The sequence below is a fragment of the Hakea prostrata genome, chromosome 2, assembly GCF_041222555.1.
Source record: "Hakea prostrata isolate BN-2017 chromosome 2, UWA_Hpros_2, whole genome shotgun sequence".
Lineage (NCBI taxonomy): Eukaryota > Viridiplantae > Streptophyta > Magnoliopsida > Proteales > Proteaceae > Hakea > Hakea prostrata.
The window spans coordinates 59,391,149-59,409,444 of NC_142601.1; the positions used below are offsets into that span (position 1 = coordinate 59,391,149).

General features: G+C 39.6%; 2 protein-coding genes across 3 annotated transcripts; one reads left to right on the top strand and one right to left on the bottom strand.

Moving 5' to 3' along the window:
* Positions 1–125: 125 nt before the first annotated feature.
* LOC149025327 (RNI-like superfamily protein) lies at positions 126–2,350 on the bottom strand. Its single transcript, XM_089145547.1, has one exon. It carries the CDS (start codon positions 2,099–2,101, stop codon positions 320–322), a length of 1,782 nt encoding a protein of 593 aa, XP_089001673.1. The 5' UTR covers positions 2,102–2,350; the 3' UTR covers positions 126–319.
* Positions 2,351–11,896: 9,546 nt separating this feature from the next.
* STP7 (sugar transporter protein 7) lies at positions 11,897–15,896 on the top strand. Of its 2 annotated transcripts, XM_089145549.1 has the most exons (6): positions 11,897–12,264; positions 12,409–12,657; positions 13,214–13,533; positions 14,409–14,733; positions 14,872–15,035; positions 15,225–15,896. In XM_089145549.1, exons 2-6 carry the CDS (start codon positions 12,513–12,515, stop codon positions 15,666–15,668), a joined length of 1,398 nt encoding a protein of 465 aa, XP_089001675.1. In that variant the 5' UTR covers positions 11,897–12,264; positions 12,409–12,512; the 3' UTR covers positions 15,669–15,896. The 2 variants fall into 2 exon arrangements, with proteins under 2 accessions (XP_089001675.1, XP_089001674.1); XM_089145548.1 differs by having other exon boundaries at positions 14,409–15,035.
* Positions 15,897–18,296: the final 2,400 nt, after the last annotated feature.

Below are 18,296 nucleotides of genomic sequence, written 5' to 3' on the forward strand. Positions count from 1 at the left end.
GCTATTCATGCAGCTTGTAGAATCAGTGATTGCTTATGAAATTTATTACGACTGTCACATTGTATTAAAATTTAGGGATACGGACCTACTTATGTTGGCATTTTATGGATAAGGGGGAGGGGAGGGAAACAGGGAAGAACTGAATGTAAAACTGACTAAAGGGGAAACAAAAAGATCAAGTTGAAGCTGGAAGTCTTAACAACCCCCTCAAGAAATCAAGAGAAGCAAGATTATATCGAATGTATTTAGTATGAAAGATTGAAAAATTACAATTTCAATGTCCGAAAACAGGGATTGGAGATCTTGCCAATAGCAATGGCTAACAATCATGAACCCAACAGCCATGCTGCAAGAAAAAATCCCTTTGCTTCTGGGTGGAACCAAGATCAAATGGTGGGATTAGGTTTCTCAGAGATGGCCTTGAGATCACCATCCAAGCAATGACACCAGGATCGACATTGCAACACATCTTCAACCTAACATCTTTCAAAACCTTGCAATTCGTTACCAACTCCTTCAATCCCTGAGCAGTTACTCCCAGACAACCTTCCAAGTTCAAACGTAGAAGCCAACGACTGCTCTGCACCATCATTCGTAGTCCCTCATCGTCGATGCTTGATCCTGCAGCATTAAGAAATTCCAATTTGGAAAAGCCAGAACTGGTCCCGAGGTTACTCATCCCGCTACACCCGCTTGCCTCTAACGTATTAATCTCGCAGCAATTCATCCCAATATACCCAATTCCTTTGCCTGTAATGCTCCAACAGTGGCTTATGTCGAGTGACATCAGGTTGGGAGCGACCATTGCTATCCATTTGAGGGTTTCGTCAGTCAGACACTTGTTCCATGACAATTTCAAGGTTCGGAGATTGGAATTCTTCTTGAACTGTGAAGGGCCATCTTCTTTGCCTAGACTTGTTATCTCCATTCTGATTTCCTTCAGATGAGGACAGGTTCGCACCAACAAGAAGAAGGTTGAATTTGTAAGATTGGTGATGGAGTTTAAGTTTATGATGTTTACATGATGGAGATAGTGGGATAACTCCAATATGGACTGGTCGGTAAGAAAAGCTGCTCCTTCTATATCTAAGTAGTTTAGAGAACTGTATTTGCACAACACCAAAGATATTCCAGCAATGGTGAATCCTCGGCAGCGAGATAATGCGAGCCTGCGTAGTAAAGGAAGATCTGCCTGGATGATTGAACTGAGAAGCTCATCTGAAATGCTCATTTGAGAGAAATCAAGAGTGTTCAAAGCTCTTGCACAGATCAAAGAGCTTTCGATTGTAAAGGAGGAAGCCGCAACAGCAACCGAAGGGGAGACCATGCTTCCATTTACCGAAAGAGAAATCAAACGAGGATTGTGACGGATCGCCAAGGCAATGCCAGTCTCACTTATTAGACTGCAATCACGAGCCACAATTTCGTTCAGAAAAACGCACTTGGACGAAAGAGATAGAAGGGACTGATCCGAAACGAAATGGTTTCCAGAGATATTAATTCTGCGGAGTCTCTGAAGCTTCGATGACAAAATCTCAATCCCTGCATCTGATACAGTACAAGGAAAAGAACCTGAGAGGGCATGGTGATCCGCATAATCCAGTTCATCAGAAGAAGAAGCAAAATCCTGTTCCGGATTACTAATATCGAGTTCCTCCAGTGACGGGAACGAATCAGCAATTACAAGGAGGTCACTATCCTGCAAGAAACACAATCTCGAGCAGATCAAAATCCTCAAAGTCTTCACCTTGGCTCCCAATTCCTTCATGCCATCGACAGGAAGTCTCCTCTGCTGGGAGAGATTGAGAACTTCGATGTTGAACCCAGAGACAGCGATCTCCCGGAGAATTCGATTCGAATCGCCGTGGACTTCAGCGAGATCTATGCGCTTAAGGTGGTGAAATCGTCGAAGCAGACCCAAAGTGCTGCCGTGGAGTAGAACTGTAGGATCGGACACGGTTAAACTAGATCGAAGTCGATTCGTTATGGAAAGAAACCGCTTGCAGACTAACGATGGGGCTTCCAAGTAGCGGTTATGACCCAGGCGATTGAACACCAGTTCCCAGCACTCTTCCGGCAAATGTTCCCATCGACTCGCCATTACCAGGACTCGGAGAGAAAGAATTGCTGCAAAACTGGAATTAGGGTTTCCAAGTACCAAAGGATCGATCTTTCGAGAGAAAGAGAAAGAGACAGAGGAAGGGAGGAGTTATCTGGGGAAGTAGCAGTGGGGTTGTTGATGAATGGTGGTTATTTTGGGGGAAGAGATCAAACAACTTGAAGGGAGAGAGAGAGACAGAGAGAAGCCAGGGAAGCTTTTTAAGGATTTGATAATTTTTTTATATGAATGAAAAACAGAGGAACAAATAGGGAGAAAGCGAGAGAAATATATATAGACCAAGAGATTTGGTTTCTTTATAAGAAAAAGGATCTTAGAAAAGTGGAGATCCGTTACTGAGATTTAGATTTAGATGAATTTCAAATGTAAATGAGCGGGATTTTCCTCTATATTACCAATGGTACCATTACCAACCTCCTTGGGTCCTTGCTGTTGGGCCTTCTGAGCTAAACGAGATTCAAGATGTCCGGATCACTGTCGAATCGGACTGTGTTGAGCTTGTGGACTTAATCTCCAAGACTCATATTCCCCCTCTTCTTGACTTTTGTAGTGTTATTAAGGATGTGAGAACCATGTGGTCTATCTTAAGTTTGAAAATTCACCTTATTTCTAAAACAACTAATTTTGTATGTTCTAACACAACAGGTCTTGCCTTTGGCAAGGCGGACAGTTTGGCCCTTAGCTACTCAATGGCTTCTTGATCTTTGTAATCTAAATGCTTCTTGGTTCTTTTGCTCTTTGGCTCAATAATTTAGTTTTTAACAAAAAAAAAAAAAAAAAAACCCACCTTTAAGTCCTACCCATCTGTGCCCAAGGCCCTAGCGTGTGAAAGAGGTTTCTGGTTGAGATGGAACAAATGTATACGTTCTATTCTCTTTTTTCATGATTAAAAAAAAAAAAAACATGCGAATAAATGAGAATCACAAGTACGGAATAACTAGCATGATTTTATAAAGGGATAATTATTATTAACTTATTGTACTATAATTTAATTATTATTATTTTTTTATTTTTTAAGTTACTAATTCAACCTTAGGTGGACTTATATTGGGGTTGGAAGGGACCTAGTCCCCCATTTTTTTGAAATTTTTGATTAATTGTTTTAGTTTTTAAAGTTTTTTTCTTCTTACATGTAAAATATCACTATTTGGCCCCTCAATATTGAGAACAATTTTTAAAAATAAAATAATAAATGTAAATGTCATTCTTGATTAAAAACAAACTCATCAATCCCTATTTATTCTCTATCTCTTCTCTCGCATCTTTTTCTTTCTATTTATTCTCTTCTCTTTGTATAAAAGATTTCAAGAGATTTTTGAAAAATTAATTCTTCAATCTCTATTTATTTTCTCACGTCTCCTATTTGCTTCTTATTTATTCTCTTTCTTTTTTATAAGCGTGGGTTAAGAAAAATTTAGAAAAAAAAAAAAAAAAAAGTTTTCTTCTCCATAATTAGGTTTTCTTTCTCAATATATTTATCTTTTCTCTTTTTCTCCTTTCTTTTTTTTTTTATTCTTTTTATTTGATTTTATTTTTTCCGCAATTTTTTTATTTAATTTTATATTCGTGGGTTCGACTCTGGTTAAGGCTGTAAAAAATAAAAATAAAAATAAAAATAAATAAAAAACTAACTACCAGGCAAATGACAATATTATTTTATTTTTTTTTTCTTTTCATCCAAAGGCAATATTTATTTTTCATGGACGCACGTATTACACCTATGCTGTTGAAAGGACAAACACCTGCTGGATCAGTTAGGCACCTCCCTTGGAAGACCAAATATTTATATTTCATATACAATACAATAATTTTTATGCTCATTATTTTTACTGTTAAAAATATTCCCCAACCGGTTAATCACCTCCCTCTAAAAGGTCAAAATAATGTAAAGAAGGCCAAAAAAAAACTTTCAAAAATTAGGAAAAGTAAAGGGGTGACAAATGATATTTCTACACATGAAAAGAGAGTGAAAAAAAAACTTTCTAAATTTGAGAAAAGGGAGGAAGAAATTTCAAAACATTAGCCCCAGCCCTAGGATAGCTCCTCCCTATCCTACACCCCTCTATGAGGACATGTTCCATCTCTTTTCTCCCTAGCTATGAGGACATGTTCCATCTCTATTCTCTGTTTTTTTATCACTGTTTGCAGCTTCCGGTTAATAAAAAAAAATAAAAAAATAAAAAAATAAAAAAATAAAAAAGAGAAAAAAGAAACGGCGGTTGATGCGAGCTTTGGTCGTGTATTTTGATTTTGTTCATCTATTGTTACTGGTTGTTCCATGTTTGCGGTTTCAAGATAGGAGTTCAAAAACAAAATCCGGCACTTTTCGCTTCAACAACTGAGTTGGTGCCCTTGTGGTGTGTTCTGTTTTCGTCTATAAGGCGTATTCTGTATCCGCCCTTGTGGCGTGTGGTATGTAAGCCCTTGTAGCTTGTTATGTCTTTGCACATGAGACGTGTTCTGAATCCGACCTTGTGGCAGTCAGCCCCGGCCTTGAGTGTGGAATGAAAGCATTTGGTAGCGTGTGTTTTTTTCATCCAAAGTCAATGTCCACCTTTGTGGTGTGTCTCCGTAGGCGGTGGTGGTGGATATGTATATTATACTCATTATGCTTTTCTGGTTCTGTAGTTGTCACAACCACCCATCCCTTAGCTTTTCTTTTTTTTTCTTCTTCTTTTGTTTGGTGTTTTTGTCTATGTTTTCTCTCAAGTTTATGAATGAAATGTTAGAACTTTTGACCAAAAAAGGACGTGTTGCATGGAAAATCTCATACGCACGAATCTTATTATCCCTATTCCTTTTGGAGTGTCTGTCTCGGCCCAGACTGGTACTTAAGCTGGGCTGGGATGGGCTGAGTTGTTAAACTGAACGTGAGGAGATTTATAGTGTTGGCCCATTTATTGTTGTTTACTGATAAGGTTTGTATTATTGTTTGAGAAGATTAATTACACAACTTCTGGCCGATTATGGATGCGTTCTTGCGTTCCAGATCAATCATGGTGGCGAATGCATGCAGCTTACAAAACAGAATTTATCTAGTGCCTGAAGTCATGATAGTCTGCATGGTTAGACCTTCAGGTGAAACCAGAAGTCCATGATTGTTCCCTCTTTTTGTTTTCTCTCTGTCTCGATCTCTGTTCTTCTTATGGGTAAAGATCGGTCTCAATTCTGATATAAACATGCAGTCTGTTCCTCCTTTCAGATAAAATAGAATAAGGAAGTCAAGAATAGGCAAGTCACTTGAATGATTGGTGCGACCAGGAAATGCAGAGATGGGGATAGAAAGAGAGTGATGATGAGATGCTAGCTCGGATTTGCGGAAGAAGCTAAAACAGAAGCTGTCTCTCCTCTAACTAACTTATGTAGTAAGTAAATCAAGGAATATACGGAACCACATCACAGGTCCTTATTAACAATTCACAACCCACCCGAGCATTTGTCCATGGATGAGCAGGGGAGTCGCGGGGTCTTGTCAAGAGTGGCAGAATCAGACGATATGTACTTACTGAAAATCTATGATGTAGGAGAGAAGCTATCGGCTGGTGGACCTTCAGAACCATCTCCTGCCGGGGGTGTGGATGGAAACGGTTGTGGCTGCTGAGGATCAATTGGGTTATCCGGTTCCACCATTACTGGTGGAGGAAGATCTGGTTGACCTTCAGACCCATCTCCTGCCGGTGGTGTAGACGAAATCGGTTGTGGCTGTTGAGGATCAACTGGGTTATCCGGTTCCACCGTTACTGGTGGAGGAAGATCTGGCTGACCTTCAGACCCATCTCCTGCCGGTGGTGTAGACGGAATCGGTTGTGGCTGTTGAGGATCAACTGGGACATCCGGTTCCACCGCAACTGGAGGAGGAAGATCTGGGTCACCTTCAGAACCATCTCCTACAGGTGGTGTAGACGGAATCGGTTGTGGCTGTTGAGGATCAACTGGGACATCCGGTTCCACCGCAACTGGAGGAGGAAGATCTGGGTCACCTTCAGAACCATCTCCTACAGGTGGTGTAGACGGAATCGGCTCTGGTTGTTGAGGATCAACTGGGTTTTCCGGTTCCACTGGTGGAGGAAGATCTGGCTGACCTTGAAAAGCATCTGGTGCAGACGGAAACGGCTCTGGTTGTTGAGGATCATCTGGGTTTTCCGGTTCCGCTGGTGGAGAAAGATCTGGCTGACCTTGAAAAGCATCTGGTGCTGGTGGGGTAGACGGTTCTGGTTGTTGAGGATCACCTGGGTTTTCCGGTTCTACTGGTGGAGAAGGATCTGGCTGACCTTGAAAAGCATCTGGTGCTGGTGGGGTAGACGGTTCTGGTTGTTGAGGATCATCTGGGTTTTCCGGTTCTACTGGTGGAGAGGGATCTGGCTGACCTTGAAAAGCATCTGGTGTCGGTGGTGTAGACGGGAACGGGTCTGGTTGTTGAGGATCAACGGGGGTTTCCGGTATGACTGGTGATGGCAAAGAAATAACTGGTGCAGAAGGTGTCGAAGGCTCAGAGTCATCGGGTGGAGGCAGTGAGGCTGGCGGCGGAGAAAACACAACGTCTGGTGGTGCCGGTGTAATTACTGGTGGAGGCAGTGAAAGATCAGGAGGTTGTGGTGAAAGAAAGTCAGGTGGAGGAGAAACTAGCGGTTGATCTGTACCAATAGGCGGAGGTGGAAGTATTGGTTGATCCGTTACAAGGGGCGGAGGAGGAAGTAGCGGTTGATCCGTTACAAGTGGCGGAGGTGGAAGTAGTGGTTGATCAGTTACAAGTGGCGGAGGTGGAAGTAGTGGTTGATCAGTTACAAGGGGCGGAGGAGGAAGTAGTACCCCTGTAGATGGTGGTGGAGAAAGTAACACCAGTAGTGGTGGTGGTGGTGAAAGGAGTAATGGTGGGGTAAGGGAAATTACTGGGGGAGGAGGAGAAGGAATTAGTACAGGAGGAGGAGGGGGTGAGGATACTAGTGGAGGTGGAGGGGGTGAGGGTACAAGTGGAGGAGGAGGAGATGGTGGTGGTGGGGACAATAGTACAGGTGGAGGTGGTGATGGAGGTGGAATTGAAGGAAGCACTATTGGTGGCCATACACAACAAAAACGTGGAGGAGGAGGAGAAGGAGGTGGAGGTGGTACAATACATGGCTCAGGCGGGGGTGGTGAAGGAGGCGGAGGTGGTACAATACATGGCTCAGGCGGTGGTGGTGAAGGAGGAGGTGGTGGTGGTGGGAGGGTCGGAAGAAAAGGATTGTTTGGAGAAGGACAGGTAGAGAAAGGCCACTGACCACAACAATCAAATAGATACTGATACAATGGATCACAATTCTGCCCAGCGCTTCTCGATCCTCTACCACTTCTTCTGCTTCTGCTCCAGTGTCGGTGGAAGCTGATTCTTCTCTTCTCTTCTACTGCACTTGCTCTGTGGTGGTGCTGGCTTGTCGGAAGTGCTATGCTTCTTGCTTGTGTTGCTGATCTCGCCAAACTGAGACTAGCTAGAAGCAGTGCCACCAAGAGCACTAGCACTCTCACTCTCACTCTCACTCTCACAGTATAGCCTCTCATTGTCTGTCTTTCAAACTTATTAGTTTTTCCAGCCCTTCTGTACGTATTCCATGCAAACTAGACTTACGTTCGTGCATGAGTTGTGTCTATTTATAGTGTACGCCATCGATATCAACGAAACAAGAGCAATATCCAACGGTCGAAACTGGGTTTGGATGTGGGTCTTTTCCATGTTGAAGCTTTTTCATTAACTGAAGTAATGGTGCCCAAGAGAGAACTGTAATTTCATCTCTTCTCCCTCCAGTAAATAAAATCTATCAGGTAGAATCAGCAGCGGGAACTGAGGACAGCTACGGATCTCCATTTTCGATGTTTGAGGAGCGACATTTGGATGGAAATGGAGTTCTCCCTCTAAAGCCATGAATTTATGGCTAGGGTTTGGAGCTTGCAGATTTCTGTTTCTTCAGCAAAGCATATAACTAACTAAGACAAGCTGCGTTCAGGTCAGAGCCTGGGAAGTTGGGAAGAGGAGGGGCTGATGAATTCAATGTTGGTGGGGGTAGTTGTCTAGTTTGATGTGCCGGCGGCATGCATGCATGCATTCATGCTATACTTCAATTTAAAGAAGATGAAGAAGGAAAAGAGTGGGACTGGGTCCTTAAGATTTATGAAGAGGACCAACTTTGTAATAAAATATGGCCCCGCAGCCATGGTGTTGAAAACTTGAAATGCATGGCACAGTAACTCACAACTCACACTTGTCTCTGTGTTGAGGAATGGAATGGGTATGTGTCGACACAGATTAAACCCAACTGAACACCCAGCAGATGAGTTAGAAGATGCATTGCTAAATGTAATTCTTAAACGCCCAAGTGCTTCGCACTAACTGGTTGTCCTTCTTCTGCAGCTGACTGATCATTGATATAGGGGCTCTCTCTTTCTCTCTGTGTCTCTCCAGATCTCCCTTTTACTTAATTTACTGAGGTTGTTATGTAAGTCGATAATTCAGCTTCGAATACTGATTCAAACGAATAGCACTTTCTCGAGCACCAAGAAACTTGACCTGAAATCCTTACTAACACTAGCTAACCTAAAATCGTTACATGCATTAGTTAATGAGCTATCAAAAAATTTTCTTGAGAAGAATGTTGCCTAATCGTGCGGCTTGTATATGCGACTAATGTGGAAACTGGCTCAAGTCTTTGTACACTTGTGGGACCTGCCTCTTGGATTCTACTTCTGTAATTCAAAGTCATATGGAAATTATATATTCGAGTTGAATTCATCAATGGAGGAAATACAATTAAGAGCGTTAATCGATTAAAAAGAAAAAGAAAATTTGAAGAATATCTCAAAGATATATGGCAAAATGGATACACACCTCATAACTATGTCAGAATGACAATCGCATCAGCCCATTTTGTTGGAGGCCCTGAACATGATTTTTCAACAGATACTCTGGGCAACTTCACAGCAAAGGTGATCAATTTTCGAAACACAGAATATCAAACCATGGGGATGGAGGCTCTCTTCAGGACTTGCAGCAGTTTCTGCATGCGTTACTGATGGTAGTAGGAGTCCTCATTCCAGGTACACCTAACAGCCTAATAAGATGACAGTTGCAAAAACAGAGAAAAGTTCTAAAAAAGATACAAGAGACCCAAAATGTCGATGTAGGGTTTGAAGTCAATTGAGCATCCTTTCAGACATATCCTTGAGAGAAGAAACAGACCACAGTTGATGATGACAACAATCTTCATGCCAACATTCCAGATCCTTACAGGCACTAATTCAATTCTATTCTATTCTGTGCCTCAGTGCTGTTCTAGAGCATGGAATTTGAATGCTTCACCTCTTATTCTGTGTTTACTGGTGTTTTTCTTGTTTTATCAACTTTTGTAAATCTGAATTCCAACTGCATGTTGATAATTGGGTCGTAGGATTCTATTAATTAATCATTGGAGGAACACTTTTTTTTTTGGTAGGAATCAGTGAAGGAACGGAGATGATTGTTTGTCAGATAACCAATCAACATGAGTTGAATTCCATACTTCTCCTATTATGTCATTAGTAGATGCGAAGTTTGTTGATTACTAAGAAAAAAAGAATAAGTAGCATTGAAGATAATCAAAATGCCTTCCTGTCAAAGGAGGAGTTTGTTGAACTCAAGCTATCATGCATGACCTCCTAAGACAGACCATCTTGAAGAACAGAAAGCTGAAAATTTAGGTGGAAAGTCCAAATTTCCAGGAAATGAAATGTGTTTTTAAATAAAAAATAAAAACTACTAAATACAGTCCCATTGAGAAGTGTGTCATGATAACCTATACCTCATTCATGATTCATCTCTTGAAGGTGAAAATTAATTCTCAATCAATTCCGTGAAAGATTAGTCATACAATTCAAGATATTCAGGATCTCAGTGCAAGCTTCCTGTTTCTAGACTTTGGCCACACCATGGAATGTTTGGAGCAACAAATCAGCTCCCCCACCCCCTCTTCTTCTTCTTTTCTTTTTTTTTTTTTTTTGGGGGGGTCAATTTTAGTTAATAATCTAGGTTGATTTTAAGTTTAAATAAATTAGAACTTTATCCTTAAAAAAAAATATCATGACAAGTATTATATAGAAAGGAGGTCAGCATATAAGCAAAAATGAATGGCAAACATGTCCAAAGGAGTTCCTTTCTGTTTAGCATTTTTTTTTATTTAAAATATATATTATTTTGAAAAATAATAATAAAATAAAAGTAAAAAGAGTTGGGTAAAGTATCATTGTCTTACAAATTTTTATGTCCGAATATGTAATAAGATTCAGATACTGTAACATCATCTTCGGTGTAATGTCTGATCTATGCATATTATAATATCATTTCTTGTAAAGGTCTGATCTATGCATCTCTCCTTTTATCTTTTCCTTTTGCCACCCCCAATTATGGTTAACCTGCCTCTCTAGATATTCTAGCACATATTCAAATAAATTTCTCACAATCCTGTTTTTTGGCTTTTTATCATGTCAAAAGGAAGAGTTTTTTTCAACTATGTATATTATTGTAGTTTTTAACGCTATTAGTGTTTTGTTACTTGTCCCAAGCCAGGTAAAGAAGGAGAGTTGGTGCATCGGTTCAACAGCCGACATTGAAAAAAATCAAGTCTAACCCTTTTTTCATATTATTGTAATTTCTACCACTAAATGGATATTACCACATGGATTACAACTTTTTACTTATCATTTAGTAATTGAAAATATAAGTATCATGCACAAACCCTTTTATTTTGGAAGCATTTTTTCACAAAGAGGTTTAAATTTATGTGCTCCACATAAACTATTTCATTGTTTCATCGGAACATGGACATAAGCTATTAGTTACGTAACATAGCAATCAATCATATTTTATTATAAAAAAAATTACTACAATAACAAAAGAAAAGGGAGAGTGCTATCTACCCCCCTTCATACAGTGATTCTTATACTTTGACAAAAAAGAGAAGAAGAAAAAGAAAAGAAAAGAAAGAAAGAAAGAAAGAAAGAGAGAAGGAAGAAGAAAAAGAGAAGACAAGTGCTATCTACCCAAGATTGTGCCTTCCTTTTTTCTTTGCCTTCCACTATCATTCAATTTGTATATCTTTATTATCGCCTGGTCCCCAAGTTGAAAAAGTATGCAATTTGGAACTCTTGTAAATTGACTTTCAAGTAAAGAAAATATCTTATTCGATTTGAAAAATCTATAACAGGGATCCACATTCTTTATAATTCGTTTCCTTACAATTCCCTCCTATAAGCAATCATATTACCCAATAATATGCATACCCTATTTTTTTTTCTTTCTTTCTTTAAACACCTTACTGCTTATTACATAATCTGAAAAATATAATAAATTTCAAGAATGTAATTGACTTCACAAGGAAACATTGCTTAGTAATAGAACTACTTTATATGCCATTGTTTAGTGTTCCTCACCCTATATTTGGAAAAGTATTTGGCAACCCATGTTCTTGTTTCCAACAATGGAAGAACCACATTAAATTATTGTTTGCACTCTATGTCTGAAAATATATTTCTAAAAAAGAAAAATAAAATGTGTTTATTAAACAGCCAAGATTATAAAATTTTGGCCTACCCCATCCATGTCTGGATAAAGTATTGCAAACGGGCAGGGAGTTGGAAAGAATATAAACCCGTCTGTTCTTCCCACTTGCCACCTGATGTGTGATCGGATAATGATGCATTCAGATTACTTAATTCAAGAAGTCAATGGTCTCATTAAGAGAGAAGCAAATTTTTCGTATCTAAAAGAAGGGAAAACGTCATGAGAGGTAGAGATGAGTCGAATCTCAAACTGGGCAAAGACCCACACAGCAGAAAAGGTTTTCCCAGAAAAAATACACAACACAGAAGTGCAGAATGGGAAGGAACTGACTGAACATGGAAATTAATGACTCTCAATAAAAAGCTATTCCAGCCTTCTACGTCTTCTCTACGGTTTACAGTCACTTTCTTTCAGCTTCACCTTCCAAATTGGTCCTACCTCTTTATTTACAAGGCGAAATAGGAGCAAAAGCTTAGTTGGGTCAGTCAGACATGTTGCAGTTTCACACTTCGTGCTCCAAGTCCAGAGTGTTCACTATAATTCTGATGGTATCAAAGTCAAAAATGAATTAACAATGGGAAAGGTGAGTTTATCAATTGAAGTAAAGTAGAATCATTATTTAATCGATTGATTTGACTCTCAGTTCATGCCAATTGCCAAGTGCCAAGTGATTATTATTAGATTTAAAAAGGGTTTTGTTGTTTGGCCTCTCTGTCTTGGACTTCAGATTGAGATTTTAATTTGAAGCTGCATTCTGTTTGGAGCTGTTTTTGTATCCGGGACTAGTGAGCTTAGGCGGCTAGTGGCGAGAGAAAGAGAAAAAAAGCTGAAATGGCTGGGGGATCTCTTGCTCCGGCCGGCGTGGCTAAGGAGAGAGCACAGCAGTATCAGGGGAAGGTCACCTTGTATGTGGTGATTGCTTGTATCGTTGCCGCCGTGGGAGGGTCAATCTTCGGCTATGATATTGGAATTTCAGGTACCATTTTCATTTCGTTGGGTTTGAATCATTAGCTTTCTTAGAGTGGATGGAATTAGTTGATGATTATATGTTACAGTCAAATTTCATCAATAAGCAGAAAAATCTATATTTTGGTTTTCTATTTCATAGGCATATAAGCTGTGTTCTCATCACTGTCACCTCTCTAACTTCTGCAGTGTTTATTCATGGAAAGATATCGTTGATTCCGATGAGTGATTCCTAAAGTAAACGAATATTCATTGTAAATGGTTGAAGAGTCCAAAGGGATTCTTAGAATAAGGGCATAAGGTCTTCTATTGCTTGGCAAAAGCTTACTCTAAAAAATGATCAAAGAATTAGTTTTGATTAATTTTAATGAATCAAAAACTTTGTCATCATCCGAGTTTGGATGAATGAATAAACTTAGAGTTTTGGCCTTTAATTAGTGATGAAGCAGCTACGAATTGGAAGGAGGCAAACTCATAACTGAAGATTGGCTTTGCAGTATCTCAGTCAATAAAAAGGTCTGAGGCTTTATTTAATCAAATTTTTTGTTCCTTTTAAAATTTCATAGGTGGGGTGACATCTATGGATGATTTTCTGCTTAAATTTTTCCCATCAATCTACTACAAGCAGAATCATGTGCAACAAAGTAACTACTGCAAATACAACAACCAGGGCCTCTCTGCATTCACTTCTTCTCTTTATATTGCTGGATTGGTTGCATCTCTGGCAGCTTCTCCTGTGACAAGAAAGTATGGACGCCGCGTAAGCATAATATGCGGAGGGATCAGCTTCCTCGTTGGGGCTGCTCTTAATGCTGCTGCTATGAATTTGACAATGCTGATATTGGGTCGAATCATGCTTGGTGTTGGGATTGGATTTGGTAATCAGGTAGATTTTTCGTTGACTTTATGTATTCCAGCATGGTTAATAGTCAGGTAGCTTTCATTTCTTCCATGTAAATATGTAATCCTGCAAGTTCTAAATTTTTTATTAGTGCACTGCAAGTTCTAAATATGATGATACTAATGAGAATTCATTCCTTTGAGGATCCTGATAAATCTAAGAAGAGTACCTGAGTTCTTGTTTTGCTAAGCTTTTTCTGTATGCATGTCTTAGAGTCTGGTGATGGAAAGTCACTAATAGCCAGAACGGAGTTATGCTTTTCTATAGGCCTTCTGAATGGCCAGAAGTACAGAGAACAGTTAGTGAAGTCAAATAGATTAATAAACAAAGGTTCAATAGAGGGTTTCTGGGTTTCATATATGACCGCCGTACTAGTGAATATAGACAGGTTTCTTTCATTATCAAGAACAAGCTGATGATATAGGAACATTTATGCCAGGAGAAAATTTTGAGACCTAGACATCATATGGTCTCCAATAGAATGACAATCAACTTAGGCTGCTGCCAGTATATTTGAATTTTCATTGTCATTCCAAGTTTCACCTTGGATAGAGTCTATCGGAGTATAGGACCCTTGTAGCAGATCCCATTAGCTGAGATTCTCCCTGACTTGCTGGGTTGTGCCTTTTTCCTCTTACTTTCATTTTTCATCCTCCATTTTATTTTATTTCCCATATTTCATCTGTCATTTTCATTTTTCATTTCCCCTCTCTTCATTCCCTTTTTATTAATAGACCTCAGCTTTAGATACTTTGTTATGACCCATGCACCGAACGTCCTTAAGTTGGGTAAGGCCAAGTTTGTTGTCATTATTGTTGCAGTGTTCAATTTACTTACTCTCTGTTCATGGTTACTTGAAGGCGGTTCCCTTGTATTTGTCAGAGATGGCACCTGCCCATCTCCGAGGAGGCCTGAACATGATGTTTCAGGTAGCTACTACTCTAGGCATCTTCACTGCGAACATGATAAATTTTGGGACACAGAAAATCAAACCATGGGGATGGAGGCTCTCTCTAGGTCTCGCAGCAGCCCCTGCATTGCTGATGACCGTAGGAGGAATCCTTCTTCCAGAGACACCTAACAGCTTAATTGAACAAGGAATGCAAGATAAAGGAAGGAAAGTTCTAGAAAAGATAAGAGGGACTCACAATGTCGATGCAGAGTTTGAAGACATGATTGATGCTAGTGAGTTTTCGAACTCGATTGAGCATCCCTTTAGAAGCATCTTTGAGAGAAGAAACAGACCTCAGTTGATGATGGCTTTCTTCATGCCAACATTCCAGATCCTAACAGGCATTAATTCCATTCTATTCTATGCCCCAGTGCTGTTCCAGAGCATGGGTTTTGGGGGAAATGCTTCGCTGTACTCTTCAGTGTTGACTGGTGCTGTTCTTGTTCTATCAACTTTTATCTCAATTGCAGCAGTTGATAAATTGGGTCGTAGAGTTCTACTAATCAGTGGAGGAATACAGATGATTGTTTGTCAGGTAAAGAATTCAATGCGATAACAAACCTTGTTCCTAGATTAGATTATACCATTCATTCCATATTTCCCAATCTAGTTATAGTAGATATAGAGTTTGTTTGCTGTTTTTCTTAGTTATGTTCTACTAGCCAAATGGACCTGTTGCGGTTAAATCTTATTCCTACTTTTTCATCTTTTGCTCATAAATCAGGTAGCAGTTGCCATCATCTTAGGCCTCAAGTTCAATAATAATGAGGAGCTCTCGAAAGGATTCTCAGTACTAGTGGTAGCAGTGATCTGCCTCTTTGTGTTGGCTTTTGGATGGTCATGGGGGCCACTTGGGTGGACTGTGCCAAGTGAGATATTTCCTTTAGAAATCCGGTCAGCCGGACAAAGCATCACTGTAACTGTCAACCTGTTCTTTACTTTTGTAATTGCACAGGCTTTCCTTTCCCTCCTCTGTTCCTTCAAGTTTGGTATCTTCCTCTTCTTTGCTGGTTGGATCACTGTCATGACCATCTTTGTTTATTTCCTTCTACCTGAAACCAAGGGGGTTCCCATTGAAGAGATGATATTTGTATGGAGAAAGCACTGGTTTTGGAAGCGATTTATGCCTACTGAACTTGACGAGGAAACCAACGAACAAACCAAGTAAATGGAGGTGGGGCGTCAGCAGCTGCGAAATCCATAAGAATGGCTGCTGAATTGTCTAGGAAGGTTGTTAGGTTTTGATAAAGAATATGTAATACTACAGAAGTAAGAATTTAAATTCATGAATTCTATATATGCTCTTGGAATCATATCAAATGAACTTAAAATTTTCCTGGAACAAGCAACGCATTCTAAGAGAATTCAGTTAGATGTAATCTCAAAATTTGCCAATAGCTAACCAGTTCAGTTCCTTCACTTTCTGTTGAAGTAGATTTTTTAGTCCATATATGTTAAAAACACCTAAAAGGCACAATATGACATTAATAGTAAAATGGAGTGCAGCTCTGTTCGCTAGCACAGCCAAACTACAATTCTAAGGGATTACAAACTTAATGGTTTTCCTAATCCAACTGTGCTGATTACGGTGTCCTCTCACTATTAATCTTCTATTCAAGTCTAATAGAAATTGATGAACTGTCCATTTCGAATGTATGCTATTCTTTTCATGACAGAATTCATTTGCTAGTTTTTATCTCACAAATAAGAAACAAAAAGGAGGGCTTTAGATATGATACTACTCTTTCTTGCTTCATTTGTTCAGCAAGGGGATTTTCATCCCTATTGCTGCATGACAAAATGACAAAATGAAGAACAGAAAACAGGAGAGAGAGAGAGAGAGAGAGAGACAGAGAGAGAACAGGCATGCTACATGGTGTCAAATTGTACAGTTAAGAGATTCATGGTATCAATGACTAAGAGCAGTCGTGTGTAAATGGTTTCCCTTTGATCATTTAACTTGCTTGTGTAGTTGTGTAACACTTCTTTTGTTCAGGTTTTCTATTTCTTTATCATTCCTCACTGTCCTCATATAATCATATAGTTTGAGAAATCATGCAACCAGCCGTTTTAAATCCTCCTTAAAGAGTCAACTAAAATTTTGGTGTGGCAACTGAGATCCAACGCCACCAGTCCAAACCCAAGATTTATGTAATGACAGAGACAGGTGCCAAATCACTTTCAAGTTTAGCGTGGCACAACCGCACAAGTGAGTCTCTTTCAGAAGGAAAGGAATGAATCATAATTTAATCCAGCTGGGAGGGTTCCCATTGTGCAAGACTCTTCAACATAAATCGTCCATTTCGAAACTAGGAAGGATGGTGTTTAATAGATTAGTTGGCACAGGGCTTGGAGTAGTTTGTCACAAGTAACCAGGAACCATCTCATGGTTCAACATCATGGCACCGGTCGCCAAATCTTTCTTTTCCACCTGGAGATAGAAACGAGAATTTCTTCGGAGGTAAACGAGAAACATTTCATTACAGTTGGTAAGACCACACCACACTTCTCGCCCATTTTTCCAGATAGAAAAAACTCCATCGAAAAAATCAAACCGCACCGACCAAACTACTTGTTGACAAAAGAGAGAAAAAAAATCTGGAGACCAGATAAAAATCATATTAATCATCGTTCATGAAGGAGCAAAAACCCCTCTGTTATTATCCAGTTGGGACGGGTACCAATATAGCCACCGCTTGGAGAAAATATTTTTGCAAATCTTCTGTAGAATTCTTATAAATTTCATCAATCTAACCATTATGTGTAGATCAGAGAAAAACAAAAACATAACGTAGAACTAAATCTTCTGTATGGACAAGCATGAACCACCCACCATAAAGAAAAAACCGAGTAGATTATTACAAACTTTATTAATAAAACCATCACATGTAGATCAAAGAAAAAACAAAAGCAAAACCTAGAGAACTAAATCTCCAACTCGAAGACACTTCCTGAAATAAATAAATTTTAACCTGAACTGATACAACCAACCCTATAAACCATCGCATACAATTTGTTTCTTCACAGGTACATCTGTAAACTGAGAACCATCAAGAAGACAAACTTGACAAATTATAAGTTAAGAGAGAGAGAGAGAGAGAGAGAGAGAGAGAGAGAACCTTAAGCTAAAACCCCAAAAATCAGAAACAAACCACCCTGCTAGGCTGCTACCCATTTACAACCCTAAAACCAAATAAAACCAACCAAACTACCTTGTATATGAGAAAATCCAAATCATGTAAGCTATACATGTGAACGAAACATATTTTCTAATTCACCTGACTACCCCACTTCTTCCTCGAGCAAACACAAACAATATGCATCGATAGAACAGTAGAGTAGCAGACTAGCAGTGCATCTGCATAAGATGTTCTTAGTCCTCCATCTGATCCCTAAATCGAATCATCCTATTCAAAAAAATAAAGGAAGATCGAAAAAGATCCAAGGACGGAGCAACTAATAGTGGAAGGTACTGTAGATCAAACAATACCAAACGGCACCAACTCCTTATATCACTTTTGTAGAATACCGAAATCAAGAAACGTCCAACCTCAGAATCCGCCGTAGATCTGTTGTTGCGACATCGGTTTTGCTCGGCCCTGCCTTTTTGGTGAAAAAACCAGGCAAGGGAAGGGAACTTGGCGGAGGCGAAGAAAGAAACGCTGAACCAGCAAAAACTCCTTCGACCGACTTCACATCCGTTAGGCCGATCCGCTTCGGAACCATATCTGGCTCCGGCCCTAGACGATCTGTCGAACACAAAACCGGAACTTCATTTACCTTGGCTTTTTCCTCA

Bases quoted from the DNA above. Each gene is read 5' to 3' on its own strand.
- LOC149025327 (XM_089145547.1), bottom strand. From the start codon at position 2,101: ATGGCGAGTCGATGGGAACATTTGCCGGAAGAGTGCTGGGAACTGGTG.
- STP7 (XM_089145548.1), top strand. From the start codon at position 12,513: ATGGCTGGGGGATCTCTTGCTCCGGCCGGCGTGGCTAAGGAGAGAGCA. The intron at 12,658-13,213 runs GTACCATTTTCA...AAAATTTCATAG, and splicing joins CTATGATATTGGAATTTCAG to GTGGGGTGACATCTATGGAT. The intron at 15,036-15,224 runs GTAAAGAATTCA...CTCATAAATCAG, and splicing joins TACAGATGATTGTTTGTCAG to GTAGCAGTTGCCATCATCTT.